This window comes from Pelmatolapia mariae, linkage group LG16_19 (assembly GCF_036321145.2).
Source record: "Pelmatolapia mariae isolate MD_Pm_ZW linkage group LG16_19, Pm_UMD_F_2, whole genome shotgun sequence".
NCBI classification, from domain to species: domain Eukaryota; kingdom Metazoa; phylum Chordata; class Actinopteri; order Cichliformes; family Cichlidae; genus Pelmatolapia; species Pelmatolapia mariae.
Genome location: NC_086241.1, coordinates 26,592,380 through 26,610,938, shown reverse-complemented (window position 1 = coordinate 26,610,938; position 18,559 = coordinate 26,592,380). Strand labels below are relative to the sequence as shown.

General features: G+C 39.1%; 1 protein-coding gene across 2 annotated transcripts; it reads right to left on the bottom strand.

The window, feature by feature from the left end:
* Positions 1 to 376: 376 nt before the first annotated feature.
* On the bottom strand, positions 377 to 17,552 carry stam2 (signal transducing adaptor molecule (SH3 domain and ITAM motif) 2). 2 transcript variants are annotated; one of them, XM_063498955.1, is made up of 14 exons: positions 17,394 to 17,552; positions 15,296 to 15,380; positions 15,068 to 15,143; positions 14,537 to 14,632; positions 14,206 to 14,352; positions 10,117 to 10,183; positions 9,642 to 9,840; positions 8,682 to 8,776; positions 8,483 to 8,565; positions 8,309 to 8,396; positions 8,135 to 8,189; positions 7,860 to 8,007; positions 5,506 to 5,684; positions 377 to 2,607 (listed from the first exon to the last, which is right to left on the bottom strand). In XM_063498955.1, exons 1-14 carry the CDS (start codon positions 17,431 to 17,433, stop codon positions 2,421 to 2,423), a joined length of 1,545 nt encoding a protein of 514 aa, XP_063355025.1. In that variant the 5' UTR covers positions 17,434 to 17,552; the 3' UTR covers positions 377 to 2,420. The 2 variants fall into 2 exon arrangements, with proteins under 2 accessions (XP_063355025.1, XP_063355026.1); XM_063498956.1 differs by having other exon boundaries at positions 377 to 2,604.
* Between the last annotated feature and the right edge of the window lie 1,007 nt (positions 17,553 to 18,559).

Sequence of the window (18,559 nt, the reverse complement as noted above, 5' to 3'; positions counted from 1 at the left end):
TTTGTCTTTTAGTCAGTTGGGTTAACATTTGTATGCATATCTTTAACCCCAAAATTGGGTTTTATCTGGCGGACATGTTTTGTCCCTTGTATCCAATAGAAAGATAAAAAGTAGAAGCTATAAAAAGGCCAAGCGCAATTAATAAATCATGTCTTCTGGGTAGAGCATATTATTGGATTGTACGTCTCATGCAGATGGGGATCTGTGCAGGGAATAGCAGAGGCTAATTACTGTAGGTGGACAGTTTCTATTTTAATCACCCTTCTCTTAATTGTACAAATGTAATTACTTCAACAGCTTCAGAGGAATCAGCGCTAAAAGAACAAAATCAACTTCCACACACGCCGTTTCTCTTATTTCAAAGAATATTTATTGAAGAATATTATACAGTTTGCTCTGTTACAAAAGCAGTTTTAAAATCCTGGATGACACAACGTTTCCTGGGATATTTCAAATATAAACAATTATACACGTCCAGAGGATTCAGAGACAGAAGTCGCTTCCCAACGTTGTGTTTGATTTCTACAGAAGAACAAGGCATTCAGTGGTAAAATAAAATGTTTACAAAGCTAAGGTGCAATGCCAAAGTCACTGACAAATCCAGATATTTTACATCTAATATACACTGCCTTTAACATTAGGGGTGCTTAACAGAAATTGAGTTCTGGCTAAAGTTAGAAGTGTGGAGTTACTGCAGCAGCCCAAAAGACTGTATGAGAGCTCTTAATTTAAGTGGAGGGAAAAACGTCTATTTCTTCAGTTTGACTAAAGATTTTTTTGTGTATTTAAATTTTGCTGTTTACATTTTGCCAAGAAAATAAAAGCAAAAGCAGAAGCCAAGTAAAAATAATTACCCACTTTTTTCATGTCTCCACATATATATATATATATATAAATCAAAGTACAGGCAATGCTGATGACAATTATGAAGTTTTAGTACATAAACATTAAAGAATGTACTGTGGATTTGCATAAAACATAGAAGAGACAGAATGATGTTAGAACCATGAAGAGATGCAGCATTTTACCAGACTACCAAACCCATTCAGACGTTTATCTATTATCCATTCACCCAAACCTTAGAAAATCAGTGTCGCTTTACATTGACAACGAACCTCTTTTTGGGAAAGTATTCAAACACACACAAACATGGAGAAAAAACAAATGTGCACACACACATACACATAATTAAATATGTCAAATGTAACCATAGAATGCACAAGGCAAAGAGTCTATGGGAACGTCATTTCTGAATTATTTACAATGTTAACATAGGTATCTGACAATTGAAAAATAGAGTTTGCACTTCTAAATTCTGTTAGAGACACTGATCAGCTACAGCGTTGGTGGCTGGTGATGAGGACTGAGATCTGGCCTTTTAAGTACCTGCACATGTTTGTGCTGAAGAGAGCACCTGAGCTGGAACTCACGAATTCAGTCTTTGCAGATAAATAAACTACATCAGCTGAGTGTTGCAATCAAGATGATGATCAGGATAAACGGCTCATACCTTCATATGAATCCACTTGCAGACTTAAACAAGAAAAACAAACAAACCAGTAACTGTTCCATTTTCCTTGCCTACATTACAACATATGATTGTGTTTTTATTCACATTTACTCTACATGCTTGCAGGCTGTTTAATTTTTTTGTTGGCTTTCTCAGCGATCCATCTCAGGAAAGAGATTTTGATAGCCACACTTGTGCACAAGACTTGGAAGCTGCTTGCATTTTACTCTCAGAGCTACAAGGAATATTTTACTCGATTTTATTCCAACTTGAGCACGTTATCGCACCGTCAATGTATTAGGCTGTAAGGGCTGCCAAAATGCTGCGTCTGCAGACAAGGTTGTGTGAACAGATCATAAACAAAGAAGAAAATAACATTTTATCTCATCTAGGCTAGTGTGGTCTAATCCTCTTTAACCAATAAGAAGACTCGCAGTTCAATTCAGAAACAGCATGGTGTTGATGTAATATTTGTAATATGCTAATTTCCTAAACAAATTAGACAATGACCGCTTGTTGCATGGTCCTGTACAGCAAAACCAACTCTTCTTTGCACTGACTGATGATGTTTGAGAAAACCAGCGTTGCTTTGAGTCACCCATGAAAAACGAGGAGACTAAGAGAAAACTCTCGGTGCCGTGTTAAGCCTCACATACAGTAGCCGAGTCCTGACTTGGATGCATAGCAGACCTGCGTTGCATACACACATCAGTTATTTCAGCTTTCCAGAGGGTGTCCTGTTCAGCTTGATAGGCACAAAAAAACAATACAAAACAAAAAAAAAGCCAAAGGAATTTTCCTAAAGCAATAACCTGACACACACATGCGTGCTAGGTAAACCAAATGAACACACAGCTAGCAACTGAAATATCTGAAGTGTGTATCTTCTCAGGTCTACCCTGTGTTAGTTTTACAGAAGAGGCTGCTGATAATATGCTGCCTGCTGCTGAGGAGCCTGGTGAGGGGGAGCTGCTACAGGATAGGACACAGGAGGCATGCTGGAGTTGTGGTAGGCTGACATATCCATGGTCATGCCCGCCTGAGGTGGGTAAGGAGCTCCTGTGGCTTGGCTCATGTACTGAGCGTTCACACCACTGCTGTGAAATAAATCCACAAGTGACATTTAGGTCAACAAATTCATGAATCTATCATTTCAATACATCTTCTAGAGAAATATGATTGGTAGGTGATATTATCTTGTTAGTAGTGATCAAATTCGGTTTTCTAAATGAGTGTTTCCATAGTAACAGTACATTGGTGTGAAAAAGTGTTTTTCCTCTTTCTGATTTCCCATTTTTTTGTGTATTTGTCACACTTAAATGTTTCAGATCATCAAACAAATTTAAATATTAGATAAAGATAACACAAGTAAACACAAAATGCAGTTTCTAAATGAAAGTGTTTATGAACACCCAGGGCTGATTGCTGCTACACCTGTTCTCAATCAAGAAATCACTTAAACAGGACCTGCCCAATCAAAGCGGAGTAGACCAAAAGATCCTCATAAGCTAGACATCATGCCACGATCCAATAAGAAAAAAATAATCTCAGCCTAGAAAAGGTTACAGAGACAAATCTAAAGCTGTGGGACTCCAGCGAACCACATTGAGAGTCATTATCCACAAATTGCAAAAACATGGAACAGCGGTGAAACTTCCCAGGAGTCACTGGCTGACCAAAATTACCTCAAGAGCGCAGTGACGACTCACCCAAGAGATCATAGTAGACCCCTGAACAACATCCAAAGAACTGCATGCCTGCAAGTTCATGACTTCGCCATAAGAAAGAGACTGGGCAAAAATGGCCTGCAAAGCACTGCTGAGCCAAAGGAACCTAAAGGCTCGTCTCAGTTTTGACAGAAAAGATAAAGTCTTGGGGATCTTGATGATCCCCAAGACTTCTAGTAAAATACTCCGTTGACTGGCGAGCCAAAAGATGAACTTTTTGGAAGCTGTGCGTGTCCCGTTACATCTGGCGTGAAAGTAATACAGCATTTCAGAAAAGGAACATCATACAGTAAAATATGGAGGTGGTAGTGTCATGGTCTGGGGCTGTTTAGTGCCTCAGGACCTGGAAGACTAGAAAAACACCCTGAAGAGAATGTTCAGCCATCGGTTTGTGATCTCAGGCTGAAGCTCACTTGGGTTCTGCAGCAGGACAATGACCCAAACCAAACCAGCAAGCCCACCTCTGCATGGCTTACGAAAACAAAATAAAGACTTGGATTTAGGTCAGGATTTAAGTTCTCACGTGAATCTGATTGAGGTCATGCCACAGCATCTCAAAAAGGTGGTTCATGCTGAATTACAACAATTCCGCAAACATGAATGGGCTAAAATGTCTCCACGGGGCTGTAAAACCGCTAAGGGTGGCCCAACCAGTTATTAGGATTAGGGGGCAATCACTTTTTCACACAAGGTCATCATGACTTTGTTTTTGTTCCCCCCTTAATAAGAAACACCGTCATTTAGAAACTCCATTGTGTTTACTTATGTCAGTGGTTCCCAAACTTTTTTTGCTGGGCCCCCCTTTGTTTTACAAGAAAATGTTCGCGCCCCCCCCCCCCCCCCCCCTTTCTCACACGCGCATGCACAAACACATCCTCCAACCACACACAGCCATATTTTGCTCCATTGCGGTTTATTTCACACCTCAAACATTTAGTAAACAATTAAGCAAATACAAGTAATCTGCAATAAATTACAGGTAGTAAGAAAATAAACTACTAACTCTTTTATGCTACGTCCACACCTACACGGGTATTTTTGAAAACGCAGCTGTTTCAGCCACACGTAAACGGCGTTTCGAATCACCGAAAACGGAGACTTTTTTTATAACTCCTTTTTTGCGTTTACGTGTGGACGAGGAATACAGAGTTCGTCACGCAACGTTAAAGGTATGTGCCTTTTTTCACATCACGCTGTGCGCCATGTTATTGTTTACATGAGATGAACTGCAGAATGGCAGATAGAGACAAAATACTGTTAATCTGACTATCTTCAGGTTTTACACGCTTACATATACACACGCAGATACTGTCCCTCCATTTAGAAAGGCAGAGGCGTCACGGTGTGATTATTTTATATGTAGTTGTTTTTTTCCTGTGTAATAATATTCAACATTGCTATCAATACATTTTTCAAAAAATGCCTCTCTGTGCAAAATGGGTTTAAAAACATAAACAGCTGTGGGATACTGTTTGTCCGTGATTTGAACCGGGGGAACAAATCGTGGCAGGATCAGCCTGATGTTATTTGTATCCCGCTGTAACTTTACTGTATAAAGAGCTAACATCTCCAAAATTTCAGGAGTAGTTAGTCATTACAACAAGTGTTTGTAAACTAAAAATCAAGATTGTGGGATACTGTTTGTCCGTGATTTACCAATTATGCAGGGGAGACCTACCTCGGCACTTGTGCAGGTGAAACCAAAGGGCAGATATGCTTCACCATATTTTCTAGTCTTTGGCTTAGAATGAAGTTGGTTTGGAAACATATTCAGCGATGCTTCATCTCCTGCTTTGCGTTTGTGTGGGTGCCCTGTGCTAGCAGTGTCCAAGCGTTGTTTTTTTTTGTTTTGTTTTTATTTCCGCTTTTCATACCGCGCCCCCCCTGCAATGGCTCTGCGCCCCCCCTAGGGGGCGGGCCCCACACTTTGGGAAGGTCTGACTTATGTTATCTTTGTTTAAATTTAAATTTGTTTGATGATCTGAAACATTTAAGTGTGACAAACATACAAGAAAAAGGAAATCAGGAAGAGGGCAAACACTTTTTCACACCGCTGTATATTTATGAGAGAAGAAAAGCATATCACAAGTTTTTGTTATTTTCCCTTGTGATGTGACGGCTATGTCAGTGACAATGACACTGTTCATTATGATGTACAAATTAAAATGTTTCTGGTGATTTGGAGACACATCAAGTGATTAAAAATCTGTCTGAGATTGTACTCGACTTTCAACGTCCTTTTTAAAGGGGTGGAGGTGTTATTCTTACGTCATGTAGGGCGGCTGAGCAGTTTGGCTGTTGGGTAAGGTGTTGGGTGGAGCTGAGACATTTGGGGGTAGTGAGTGTAGAGGTCCAGGCTGGTCGCTGGGCAGATTGTAGGGCTGTGCAGAGGGGATCTGAGGCATGGATGGAGGAAGATAAGGGGGTGCCGCTGGTCCAAGGTAGCCCTGAGAAGACCAGGAGAGGAGCGTGCTGATAAGTGAATGCACTGAAAGGATGTAATAGAGTTCAGCAGTGAACTTATTTTCCAGTAAATATAGAACAGAGCCAGAAAAACTGGTTGACCACTCCCAGCAGGTGCTGCTATCGATGACTGCAACTGACCTGCTCGGTTTGTTTGGGCGTTTATACTGACCTGTTACTACACCTATGCTGCAGCTGCCGGCATGCATAGTTGTAGCATACAGCATACTGCTGTTTGTAGTATTTATTAGTGAATATTTAACAGTTTATAAATTTGTCCTAATCTAAGCCACCAGATATGAGGAAGGTAAATTAGGAGAAGGGTTACTCACAATGCATTCATATCTACATGTAAATTATATTTTCCAGTCTTATCTTGTGTCACTTGGTAACTCATTTGCACTGGCCACCTCCTGACTGTCACAGTGCTAACAGTTCTCCCTTTGCCTATTTAGTATAAATAGCACATGGTTAATATGGGCAGCATTTTTTTAATAAACAGCTAGCTCTCTCTCAATATGTTTACTATACAGTTAGTAGTGTTAGGGTGATGGGTACAAAGCAGTCTTGTAACACATTCTTATTGCTCTGGTTGCATTTTGTTTAAAAATATAACACCTGAAACCCACCACCATGCCCCCCCCCCCCCCCCCCCCCACACACACACACACACACCATAATGCTATATAAACTGACACTAAGTTGTTTTTGCTCCAACTGAAACCTATAGCAGCGTGTTTATGGGAAATCTGTACCTAGCAATCTGAACAAATTACAAATGAACAGTTCAAGAAGAAGAGAACTGGTCAAGAATTGTAATAATGCAAATCTCTATGATGACAATTTCCTTATCTTTTGAATTTATTCAAGACATATAATGAAGCTATTTTCAGTTTCACCACCCTTTAAGCTCTAGTTGGAGACTGCTACATTCAGAAACTACAACCTTCATTGTCTGAGATGCTACAAACATCCTCAGTCAGTAGCAGGTCACCAGCAGCTGCCCCAAATAATGAGATCTGGTGAGCTATGTTACACAAATAGCCAGCCTCTAGAGAAAAGTGTACCAACAGAGATATTCAAAGAACAAATACCAATAATATAAAAAACAGTTATACAATTACAAATTAAAAAATATTTGAAAACAGAGTTGGGGAAAAAGTCGAGTAAATTCAAACATGAGTCCAAATAAAGTTCTCCTATAAATATGAACAGCATGTAGTTTGTACTCTTTTCTGTGTTGCTTTGTTCAGACTAAAAATAATAAAAACCATATAACAGGAATATTTATATAATCTTCAGATAGAAGATCAGCTGTTTTCAGTCTTTATTCAGCATACAGAAATGATGCTGATAAAAATCTTAATAATAACAAGTAGGCTTTCCAAAATGTCAGACTTCTTAAATAAACTATTACTTATAATATTATAAAACACTGTAAAGGTCCAGTTATTCTTCAAACCACTAAGATAATTTTCTTCAACTTCCTCGAAAAGTTAATATAATATTTAAACATATTATCAAAAATTGGCATTGCCACCAAACAATGTTTGACCTCCAGCAAAAAAGTATTCCAGTCAATTATAACACTTGTTTTAAATTATTAACAGTTTCAGAATTTTTTGTCATTTTAAATCCTCGTTTTTAACCAAGTCCCCGTTACTGCAGGTGCAATAAAATCCTGACAGTTGGAAAAAGGAAAATAATAAGTTGCATGGAGCTCTAGTGTGGGCCTGCTATGCGAAGTGGACAGTTTTCTAAATCTCCAGGGAAAGACTGTGACATTAATCACCACCAAGAAAACAGCATCTGCTGAGAAAGCTCCGGCAGCCTGTGATGCTCTCCAGGGAAGAAAAAAAAATGTTGACTGAATATCAAGCCATCAGGACCAGTCTAAGATTAGTAACTAGTTTAGAGGCAAAACATGCGTAAATGAGACATGTTAGAGACATCCTTAAAACATGTATGATTTAGCTCTGCGTTCTGCTGATTCGCCATATGTTTACATACACAAACAATATTTTGCCAACCCCCATTATTTCTTTTTTCTATTCGGCTTGCTATCTAAACATCATGGATGTATGCAAGGTTTCAGCTTCGACGTCATTTACGACTGAGAGTCACTCTTAGCAATCAGAGGCATGTAAGACTATTCTGACCTGCATGCCCACAGCAGAGTTGGCCGGAGGATACTGTGACTGCATCTTGGAGTAGGCCGAGTAGTATGGAGCCTCATTCATGAGCTTGTTGTAAAGCTCCAGTGCCTCCAAAACCTTCACATTCAACTCTGATAACTCTGAGTGATTCCTGCAACACACACAAACAAACATTAGTCCCAAGTACTAGATGAAGAACCTTTTGTATTTGCTGTGCATATCGTGATTATGATCAATCTGATGAATAATAGAGAAATGTTATATAATTAACACATTACCTGTCAATCTCCTGCAGCTTCTCATCAATCAGTGGGTTCATCTGTGCACATGCACCTGTTTACATCCACGGAGAGAAAAGGAGAAATGAGGTTAGAAAGCAAAAGCACGGCTCACACTGACTGCAGCTGACAGCGACAGTTTGACTAGATTTAGAGTGGCATTAAAGTTTTTACCCTCCAGCTGGATCAGCTCTAGGGAGTCAGGAGTGGAATCTGCAGGATCTGTATTCTGCAGCAGTGCCAGCGTTCGGTCCATCTTCGTCTGCAGAAAGACGTGAGCAGATACGTGTTGGTAAAATAACTGAGAGATGGATTTGCAAATGAAGAGTCACTGAGGAAAAGTGCTACCTCATCAATGAAGACGGGCTCAGGCTCTATTTTGGTTTCCAGGCTTGTCTCTTCTGGAGTCGCCGCGTTATCAACATAAGCAACTATGAAAGAAAAGGTTCAATTACATAAGCAGCTCTAGAAATAATTTGATTAGAAATAAAACCAATATGCTCAACAGGAGGTACAAACAAGAGTCTGTCCTTAAGAAGCTACCAACCTGGCTCTGGCTCTGCATTCAGATTGGTTGTGACAAAGTTGGAGGGGAAAAGCCCAACTCCTCTGTGGTTCTCTCCTTTCCACCAGTTTGGATCACTGTAAACGGAAACATAAAACCAAAGTCAAGGAGCAACTGAGAGAAAGCCATACTTAGAGCCTGGCTAAGCTTCATACCAGTCAGAACCATTACAACAAGAAGTCTAAAAATTCTCGCCCTGATGTGGTCTTTGGCAGCTCTAGAAAAGGCGGTTATGGTGAGTTTTCAGAGGTCTTGGTATGAAAAAGTATTTTGACGTTTGCCTAGTTTTACTTGCAGAACAGAGTTTACAGATCATTTAAGTCCTAAAAATAATATCTCATATTAAAAATATTCATACTTCTGGATGACTCTCCAACAGGCAAACAAACCCTGTAACATTATTATCACTGACAGATGTTACTATTGCACTGCATGTACTTTGAACCAAACTGATTAAATTTCTGTTTCAAAACAATTAATGAGCATGGAGGAGTGGTTACCGCCATGTCATAATAACTTATCAAAGGTTAGTTTTTGACATCAGATCATTTCATTTATATATTATTTTTTATATTTTATTTAGACATTACATCAATTTTTGGTTATACTGAAATTACAAGGCAGGGATGGTATTTATATTCAACATCCATGATGATATAGCAACATGACTGTCTGATCTTAAAGGTCGTGCATACTCTGGGACTTTCAGTGGTAAAGTACAGATCAAAGCTAATGGCTGAATGCGCCCTCTAACCTGACAGACCTGTCCCCTTCTCTGGAGAGTGAACATTTTCATATTTAGCTACGTAAACAACTTTTCACGTTCATCTCATCTGCAGTAAACTCATTTTTGCACATCCAGATCTTCATTCAATGTCGGTAAAACGGTGCTATCTATTAGTTGGGAGCTGATTTATGACAGGAAGTGTTATAAAATATTACCTGTCATCCAACACTAGAATAAGTTCTCCAGCTTTGAAGGTCAGCTCGTTGTCTTCAGCTGCTTCAAAGTCATACAGCGCACGCACCTTCCGTGCCTCCTGCCCCCCACCGCCATTAGTATAATTTGGAGGGTCAGAGGTCATGGTCATGGGGCGTGTCTCTGCCTGCTGCTTCTGCTCCTGTAAGGACAGCTCGATAGCTGAAAAAAATAAATAAGAGAAGTGGAAATGAAGAAAGGGTATATATAGCACAGACAGACTTGGCACACATGCCAGATTCATTTAATTTTCAAAATGCAAATGGCTCTAAGGCAGGTGCTTCAATCACATTTTCAGCCACGGAGAATCAATTTAAAGGTTTTCACATGTATTTTTATCAGATTACTTTATATGAAATCTGTGTAGAGCTTGTGGACTTTAAAAAATGAATGGAATACACTAGTGTTAATAAACTGAATGACGGCGTCTAACTTTACCTTTGGCGAGATCGTCATCATCCATTGGTTTGCTCGCAGTAGATGAGTTGGCCTTTGTGCTGGAACCCTGTGGTCAGTATAGAAAGACAAGGTCAGATCAGAGTGCAGAATAAGTGCACCTGAGGAAGAATGAAGCACAAAGACTTTAAATGAAAAAACAAAATGTTTTCTAAAACACTGTGCCACCTGGAGTTCATGCTGGGTATCACATTTTGTTCAGAAATGTGTCTCTAGCCTTTAGACACAAATACTCCCAAGAGCAGTCTCGTTAATTATTTGTGTCCAGAAGCTAAACAATAGAAACGGGAAAAATGAAAACCGGTTTATTACAGCTTGAGTTTGTGCGGCCAAATCCAAACTGACAATAAGTAAATAAATAAACAAATAAACAGGTAAACGCTGCCACAGCTTGAGTCACGCTGCCTGCTGCTTTTTTCCCCTTAGCTGACAGAGATTAAATGTCATACCTGCTGCCACATGAGCCACCTGCTCTCCACTGAGGCACATTTGCCAGCCTATCCCACAAAAGGAAATGCAGCACACCATCATCAGAGCCAAATGGAGCACAGCCAGTGATAACAAAGCCAGGATGAGAAAGCAAATAAAATCTAAGGGATTTTAGACTACTGATATTAGGGGTGCAGCTATCAACTATTTTAGTATGTTTCGTCCATGATCCGTTTCATTTGTCAAAAAACAAAAAAACAAACAAACAAACTGTGTGTCATACTCAATTTTATTTTTTAAAGAAAACATTTTCCTAAATGCAAAGATATATCTAAATAATCTCAAGTAGAGTCAAAGCCATAACATTTACCTTTACTCTGTCTTCCTCAAAGGCTTTATGAGTTTTTGTACATGTGTTTCTGCTTGTTTAAGTGTGCAGTGAATGAGAGTTTGTGTCTGTAAGCCTTTAAAGGAGAATGTGGTGGCTTCTATGAAGAGAAGTGAGCATATCAGCATTCTGATGTTTGCCCTCTGCTTTGTTGCACAGTTTTTGTGCTGCTGAAAACAAGACGTTATGATGGTGTAGACGTTAATTAATATTAACAATAATTCACTGTCCAACCTAACAAACCTCAGGTCAGTGGCTCAGAGTTTTACTGGGCCATGTATATTTTTATTGACTTGTGAAAAAAAAGATGTAATTTTTATATATATTTTTTTTTAAATATTAACGCAATTTAATTGAGACAGTATTTTATATCATTTCACTTTCAATCTCAATTTTATGAAAATCTTAATAAATAAACATGGTTTAGTACACCTCATGTCCCCCTTTAGACTCACCCCTGTAAAATGGGACGGCTGCTCAGCAAGCTGTATAATTTAAACATGTTTCAGACTAAGTTAACAGTTCAACTGCATTTGCTCGTCGCAGTGTGTAAACCAGGCATGTCCAAAGTCCGGCCCGCGGGCCAATTGCGGCCCGCGGTCCAGTTTTAATTGGCCCGCAAGTAATTTTATAAATTGAATAGAATATGGCCCGCACTTCAACTTTTGCTTGAGTGTATTGCACTTCTTAGTTTTAACACCAGGGGGAGCTGCTGTTGATCAAGGCAGTTGCTCCACCAAAAAGGACAATCACAGAAGAAGTGTACCCGCAAGTTACTAAACATGGCAGAACCAAAGAAGCGAAAGGTAGAAAGTGAATGCAGAAAATTTCAGACAAGGTGGGAGAGTGAATATTTCTGCAAAGAATTCAAGGGGAAGTGTGTCTGTTTGATTTGCACTGAAACTGTGGCAGTTATGAAAGAGTTATTATGAAACCAAACATCAGGCCTATGCATCCTACACTGGTGCTGAGCGAGAGCAGAAAGTAAAGCAAATGCTAGCTCTCCTGCGAGGTCAGCAACAGTATTTTTTTTGGTGCTCAAATTGTCCAGGAAAAGGCTCCAATAGCAGCTATGAGGTCGCCCAACTCATCGCAAGACATGGCGAGCCTTTTTCAGATGGAGACCTCATAAAACACTGCCTCGTTAAAGTCACCGAAATAACGTGCCCGGAAAAAGTGCAGGACTTCAACAACGTCAGCATGTCCAGAAATCCAGTTGTGCGACGCATTGAAGACTCGTCAGCCAACATTAAACTGCAGCTGTCTGATAAAGCTGTGCTTTTGATTTTTACTCCATCGCATGTGATGAGAGCGCTGATGCCACAGACACCGCACAGCTGCTAATTTCTTTGAGGGGAGTGGACGAGAGCACGAGCACTTTAGGTGAGTAAAAATGTATTCCACAGTACCCGTGTGTTAATGTGCAGGTACACGTGCTTCAAATATCAATAATGCGCATCAATTCTGTCACTAGCCTGCTTTTGCGCACCGCTTTCTTATATGCGTTTTTCTTGTTAACACACAGAGTACACACCGCTGTGCACAGCGCACGCACACGCAAGTCAGCTGATCTCATCTGATGCAGATCTGCTCCTTGGTCAAGTGACATTTGTCCGGATTTTTGCCACGAGTGGCGATCAGCACCGCAGCTGGATGGCCCGATTTACATACCCAGCGCAGCTGATACTCACCAGAATAATTCACTAAAATTATATGGACTCCTGTTATTAAGTCCAGTTCAGTCTGTTAATGGTGATAATCGTTTCAAACGAACGTTAATAGATGTTTTGCTAAGCCTAATAACTTAAATAACAAACTTGAAATGTACCCGTCCCATTTTCCCCTTTATTGTTTTTTCTCTGTACTGTAAATCTTCTGTCTAAGAAGAAATCTGAGGCTGCTGTTCTGAGAATGAGCTACCAAAGCTTTTTCTGAATAAATCAATAAAGATCCATTTATGGAAAACTGTGATGAAGGCAGTTTTGTCTTTAATTATATTCAACAATATAACACATTTGACCACTTTTAAGTGATTTTTAATACAGTAAAGTTAAGGTTATATACCTAATTTCTAGTAAGTGGCCCAGCCCCTCCTATATTTTTATGTATGTGTTTTATGTAAGTTTGGACACCCCTGGTGTAAACAGACTCTGGCTCCTCGTTAAACTGTGCCAGCCTCATCATCACTGCTGCTGTTGTGTTATCAGTGTGCGTGCGCTTAATATCAAACTTTTTATTCACATGCTGCTCCTTAAAAAGGTTTGTATTGCAGGTCTGCTTGTAGTCTTATGGCGTTTCCATTGTAACAATGGTGCGCCACAGAGCCGTGCCTTAAACCAACCATCGAAGCAAAGAATGTGTGCCGAGAAGTTTTTTAATAAAATTATACGAAATACTTAAATCATCGCAGCCCTAATTCACATCACTGTCATTCATTGTTTATTATTTAATGCTCTCAGTTGTCAATTGTGTGGAAAAGGATGTGTTGCACATTTATGTTTCTACTGAAGGCTACAATAGTTATCCCCTCAGTGGCAGCTTTATTAGAGTTTAGTTGAGTTTTTAAGTCTTCAAGTATGTCAGATGCTTTATGAGAAACTGATGTCAAAGTCCAGATTTATCTGTGACACATACAGATTTGTTGCGTAACAAAAAACACACACACATTAAGCAGCAGAACAGAAACTAGAAAGCAGCTCTGACCATTACCAAGTCAGACTCTATGACATAAACCGCCAAAGAATTATGTGAAATATGTGAAGAGGAAATTCCACTCTAAGCTCCTCTCATATATACACTCTCCAAAACAGACAAACTCCACCCAGCCTGAACCTTCACAACCACTACACTAGCCTGAGGTCAAATCATAGCTACAATTCCAGCCTCAGCACCCTAGCGAACCCTACTGGATGTGGGATGTATATTACTAGCTTAAAAGAAGAACCTATTTGAAAAAAGAAGGTAGATTGTGTGGTCACTAAAAAAATACAATGTAAAAGAGATGAGGGTATATTGTGATGTGAAAAATTGTTTAACAGAACATCAGCTTATGTAAAATCTAATACTTTACAAAAAGAGGCCTTTATTTATGCTGCAAATACAGTATACTTACACTTTGTTTATCTGTTATACTGGCATCAAATATCACAAAGAATTATAAAATAAAAACTCAGGAGCAGCTGCTACAAAGTAAAGACTGTATAAGACTTCTAAATTACTTTGTTAAATTTCTCAGAATCATCATGTCAATATACCTGTGAGGATGGGGATGGGAAGCTGACACCCTCCTCTTTCAGAGACTTGATGGTGGCCCCAATCAGGCTCAACTGTGGATCTTTCAGAAAGTCCTCTGCCCACTCAACCATCAGAGCCTTTAGCTTTTCACATACCTTAGGGTGTGCCTAAAGAAGACATGAAAACAAACAGCTATGGAGTCTGGCATTGGTTAAGATTTTAACTGTAAAATTAAACTTAAAGTTCCTCTGAGTTTGAAGGACTACACGGGCAAGAAATTCTCTGAATAAGATTCCACCCCCCAAAAAAAGGAAGGAAAAAAAAGAAACACAAACCAGGTAAGTTTCATACCTTGTTAAGAACGCTCTTCACTTCACTGGAAAACTCCCTTGAGCAGATTTCCAGGTGGAATATTTTGCCACAGTTTGATACACAAGCACCCAGCAACTGTAAGCCAAGACAGTGAAATAAGTATCGCAGTAAAAAGACAGCCACTCATTATTTACAGCACATTTTAACAGCAGGTGAGTTCAGAGGTGAGATTTGATGACAACAGCCTGAAATTATCTCAATAATTTAAAGACAGAAATCTAAGAATAGAGCAGGTCATGTGACAGTATTAGCTCACAATGACTCAGACAAACAGGTCTCACATTCCTCATTTCATTTAAATAATACTGGCGTGAAAAGGGTCTACTTTCCTGTATCCTTTTAAAGGAAATGGGAATAGTAAACAGTTTGCAGCCCAAATGCCAGTAAACTGTACTTCTAACCCCAAAACTAGAGAGGTGTTTGACCCAATCTATTGATTTATTAAACTTTTGCAGTTATTTGTGATGCCATTTTTATACATTAAATTAAATAGTAAAGCAACAAACTCACGTTAAGGGCCTGCATCGCCACATGAGGCACTTTGTGGTTGACTCTCTTCATAATGGATCTTAAGCTGTCCTTTGGTCTGCAACAGAAGGGAACACAGTCTGTGGATTGGGGGTACTGCTGATGTCATCAAGTATGAAACACTTTCAAATTAAGTGTCCAGGGCCACTGGGCTGCTCAAATCAAAATGTGCCATTAATATTCAACGGAAGATGGCTCTTTCAAGCTTACCCATTGGCTGTTGTTCCAATCTTATCACAGATGTCCATGATAAGTGCCCAGTCATCTGTTGTGTTGTTTTCATTGGTTGCCTTCTCTGGAAATATGTAAAATGCGGATTTAGTGCATATGGTCCAGTGAGAAAATAACTCCAATGGCATTGTGGCTGCTTATCTCCAAAGAAAATGAGGGAAGACATGCCAAATGCATGGTGTAATATAAAAATGAGCCGCAAGCCCTTAACTGGCACATTGTACATCTAATTTATGTTATACTGTCACCTATCAAACTCAAAATGAGTGTGGAAGAGTTCTATAAGCCAACTACATGTTGCTGTTTTTATTGTGCAACCTTTTCCTAATGGCCCATTGTGACAAGACACTTAGAAATCCCATGTAAATATTTAAGTATTTAACCTGTGACCCGTTCAGCAGCTGACAAGCTAAAAGAAAAGCCTCATTAACAACTGAACTGCATTATCTTCTGAGAAAAATCACAACATAAACTATATTGATCTCTACAATATTGATGTTAGGTGGTGTTTCTGACATGCAAAGTGACCCGCCATTGTTTCATAATATGCTAGTAGCAAATTACTTGTATGATGTTTCCGACTCATAGTGTCACTCCCATGACTCTCTAGTGCAATAGTGCTCTATTGTATGGTCATACAAGGACTACAGTGTTGCACAGTCAGATAAAGCTGTTCAGCTAGGAAGTGTCTATGAAAATTTACATAGGATAAGCCTAGGAAAACACATAGGATAGCTGACAAATTAAAGGAAAACACAATATAAAATGTCTTAGAAAGGTGCTGGGTCATTAGAAAGGCTTGGCATGGATTTTCCAAGACTGGAGACCTCAACTACAGGAAAACAACACCCTTTAAAAAAATAAATAAGTAAAATACATATCCCCTTATTTTATGTTTAAAAAGTTGTGGTAGAAAGTGAGGTTTAACACACTGGTCCAAAATCTTCCATAAATGTTCAACTGGGTTAGGAGCTCATGAGTGTGAAGTCCATATTATTTAACTCATATACCTTATAGATAACCCGTTTGTCATGTGGGAAGAGACTATTCATCAGAATAGGAAGGTCATAGGACATCAGCGATTATTGTGAAAAACTTAAATTTGTTTTCACTGCCAGTTCTCGCTAAAGGGACATGCGGACCCAAACAATGCCAGCAGAAGACTGCCACAATATGTTAAATCAGCAGGATTATCTCCATGCTGGGGTGAAACATTCAGAGTTTTCTTTTAATTTTACACCCATCTGAATGCAGACAGATAACCAAACCCGAAAGGCCAGAGAGTGATTGATTAATTAGTCTTGACCAAGCTTTTCTGATTAATCATCAGCCGGAGAGAAAAAAAGAGGTTTCAACAATTGTAATCATTAATAACTCATTACTATATTATTTTCACATTTAACTATCCAATGACGTATCAACTCCAAATACTGAAAACAGGCATCACTAACAATTGCAGCCCACGGAGACATCTTCAATCCACTTCTTTTTTGTCTAACCAATACACCAAAATGTAAACCTCATTTAGTTTCTACATAAAACAAAGGAAAACACCAAATCCTCCCAAGTGACACGTCAAGTGAACCGCAATGGGGATTTCACTGTTTTCGAGCATCAACAAAGTATACGCGTCAACGAAAACAGAAAAAAAGGATAAAGGAGATTTAAACTAATGGTATTTGTGTGATGAAGTAGATATAATAGAACCATAAACGTATTTTGAGTTGATTTGGGATCAGCTGATCTTGTAATGGCGGTTATCCTGTGAGTTTATATGAATCACCAAGTTTTTTTTTTTTTTACAAAGCAATCGCTGATACTAACAAATGAACTGGCCGACAAACTTAATAAAAGAGGTCGACAACACATCAACATGTCAGGTACAAACTAGCAAAGGCTAGCAGGATTGGTATATGGTGTTGTAACAAAAATTGGCAGCCCTAAAGTAACTTATCACGTAGCGCTAGCGAATAAACAACTTGAGCTAAGCTAGCATTAGCCTCTAGTGTGACTGGCCCTATCGTTAGCTTCTGGCTGTGACACACTCAAAGGGCCAAAGAGACAACAATTCACTTACCAACATCTTGGTCAAATGGATTTTGGGAAAATAAAGGCATGTTAACTATTTATAAAGAGGCAGACTTTGTGATGAAAAAAGTACGTGCGTTCTTCAGGCTAAACCTAAACAAATATCGCTTCCTCGTCCATCAAACTCTCACCAGTTGCTCTTCCGGAAATTTGGCTGTCTCCAATAATGCCTGTTTACAAAAAATTAAAAATAAGAAATAAAAATACTAAGCAACTGAGTCTGTAGCACCTTTTCCTTTAATTGTGTTATTTATTCATTTATTTATTTATTTATTTATTTTACTTCGTGGAAATATAGCGCTGTGGCATTACATATACTTAAGCAATTAAGGGTAACACCTTTTTTATGGTTAAAGAGAAACACTGGCATCTAGTGGGGTAATAATGGATGTGGGCTCAGCATTGTTGTCCCAATGATACATTCACAAAGTATTAGCTTTTTGGTAAATAAATTATTATATATCACCACAATTTTTTCTACACGGTTCCTCATATTTATTTAAAAATTCAGCACTACAGTGGTCCTTAGCAAAAAGGGGAAACTGGTATTTTTATGAGTCACTATAGTGAAACGTTATTAACTGGGCATTACCTTCAGGCATTTCTTTTTATACAGATTTCATTAGCATCAAAGACCAAAATCATCTTCTTGTACAGTCAATTGTGACTCTTCAGTTTCAATGACAGTGACACAGAATTCTTTAAAAGTGCAGAAGCCATCATAAGAGCCGTTTTATTGTAGTCTATGGTTCCCTAAAGCAGCGGTCCCCAAGCTTTTTTGCGCCACGGACCGGTTTACGCCCGACAATATTTTCACGGACCGGCCTTTAAGGTGTCGCGGATAAATACAACAAATTAAAACTAGTACCGAAAAAAAGAAGATTTATTCATAACACACGTGAAAAGACCCAGGAAAACCGAGTTAACGATAAAAACGATAACAAAATAACGCTGAAAACCGATAAAACCCTGAAAACCATACATTTCACACCTGAGCCTCAACTCTCGCGGCCCGGTACCAAACGACTCACGGACCGGTACCGGTCCGAGGCCCGGGGGTTGGGGACCGCTGCCCTAAAGCATAAGCACAGGTGCCTATCTAGATGTAGTTCAGGTCAGTTTAACCTCTTAAGAATGGAATAGAACACAATATAA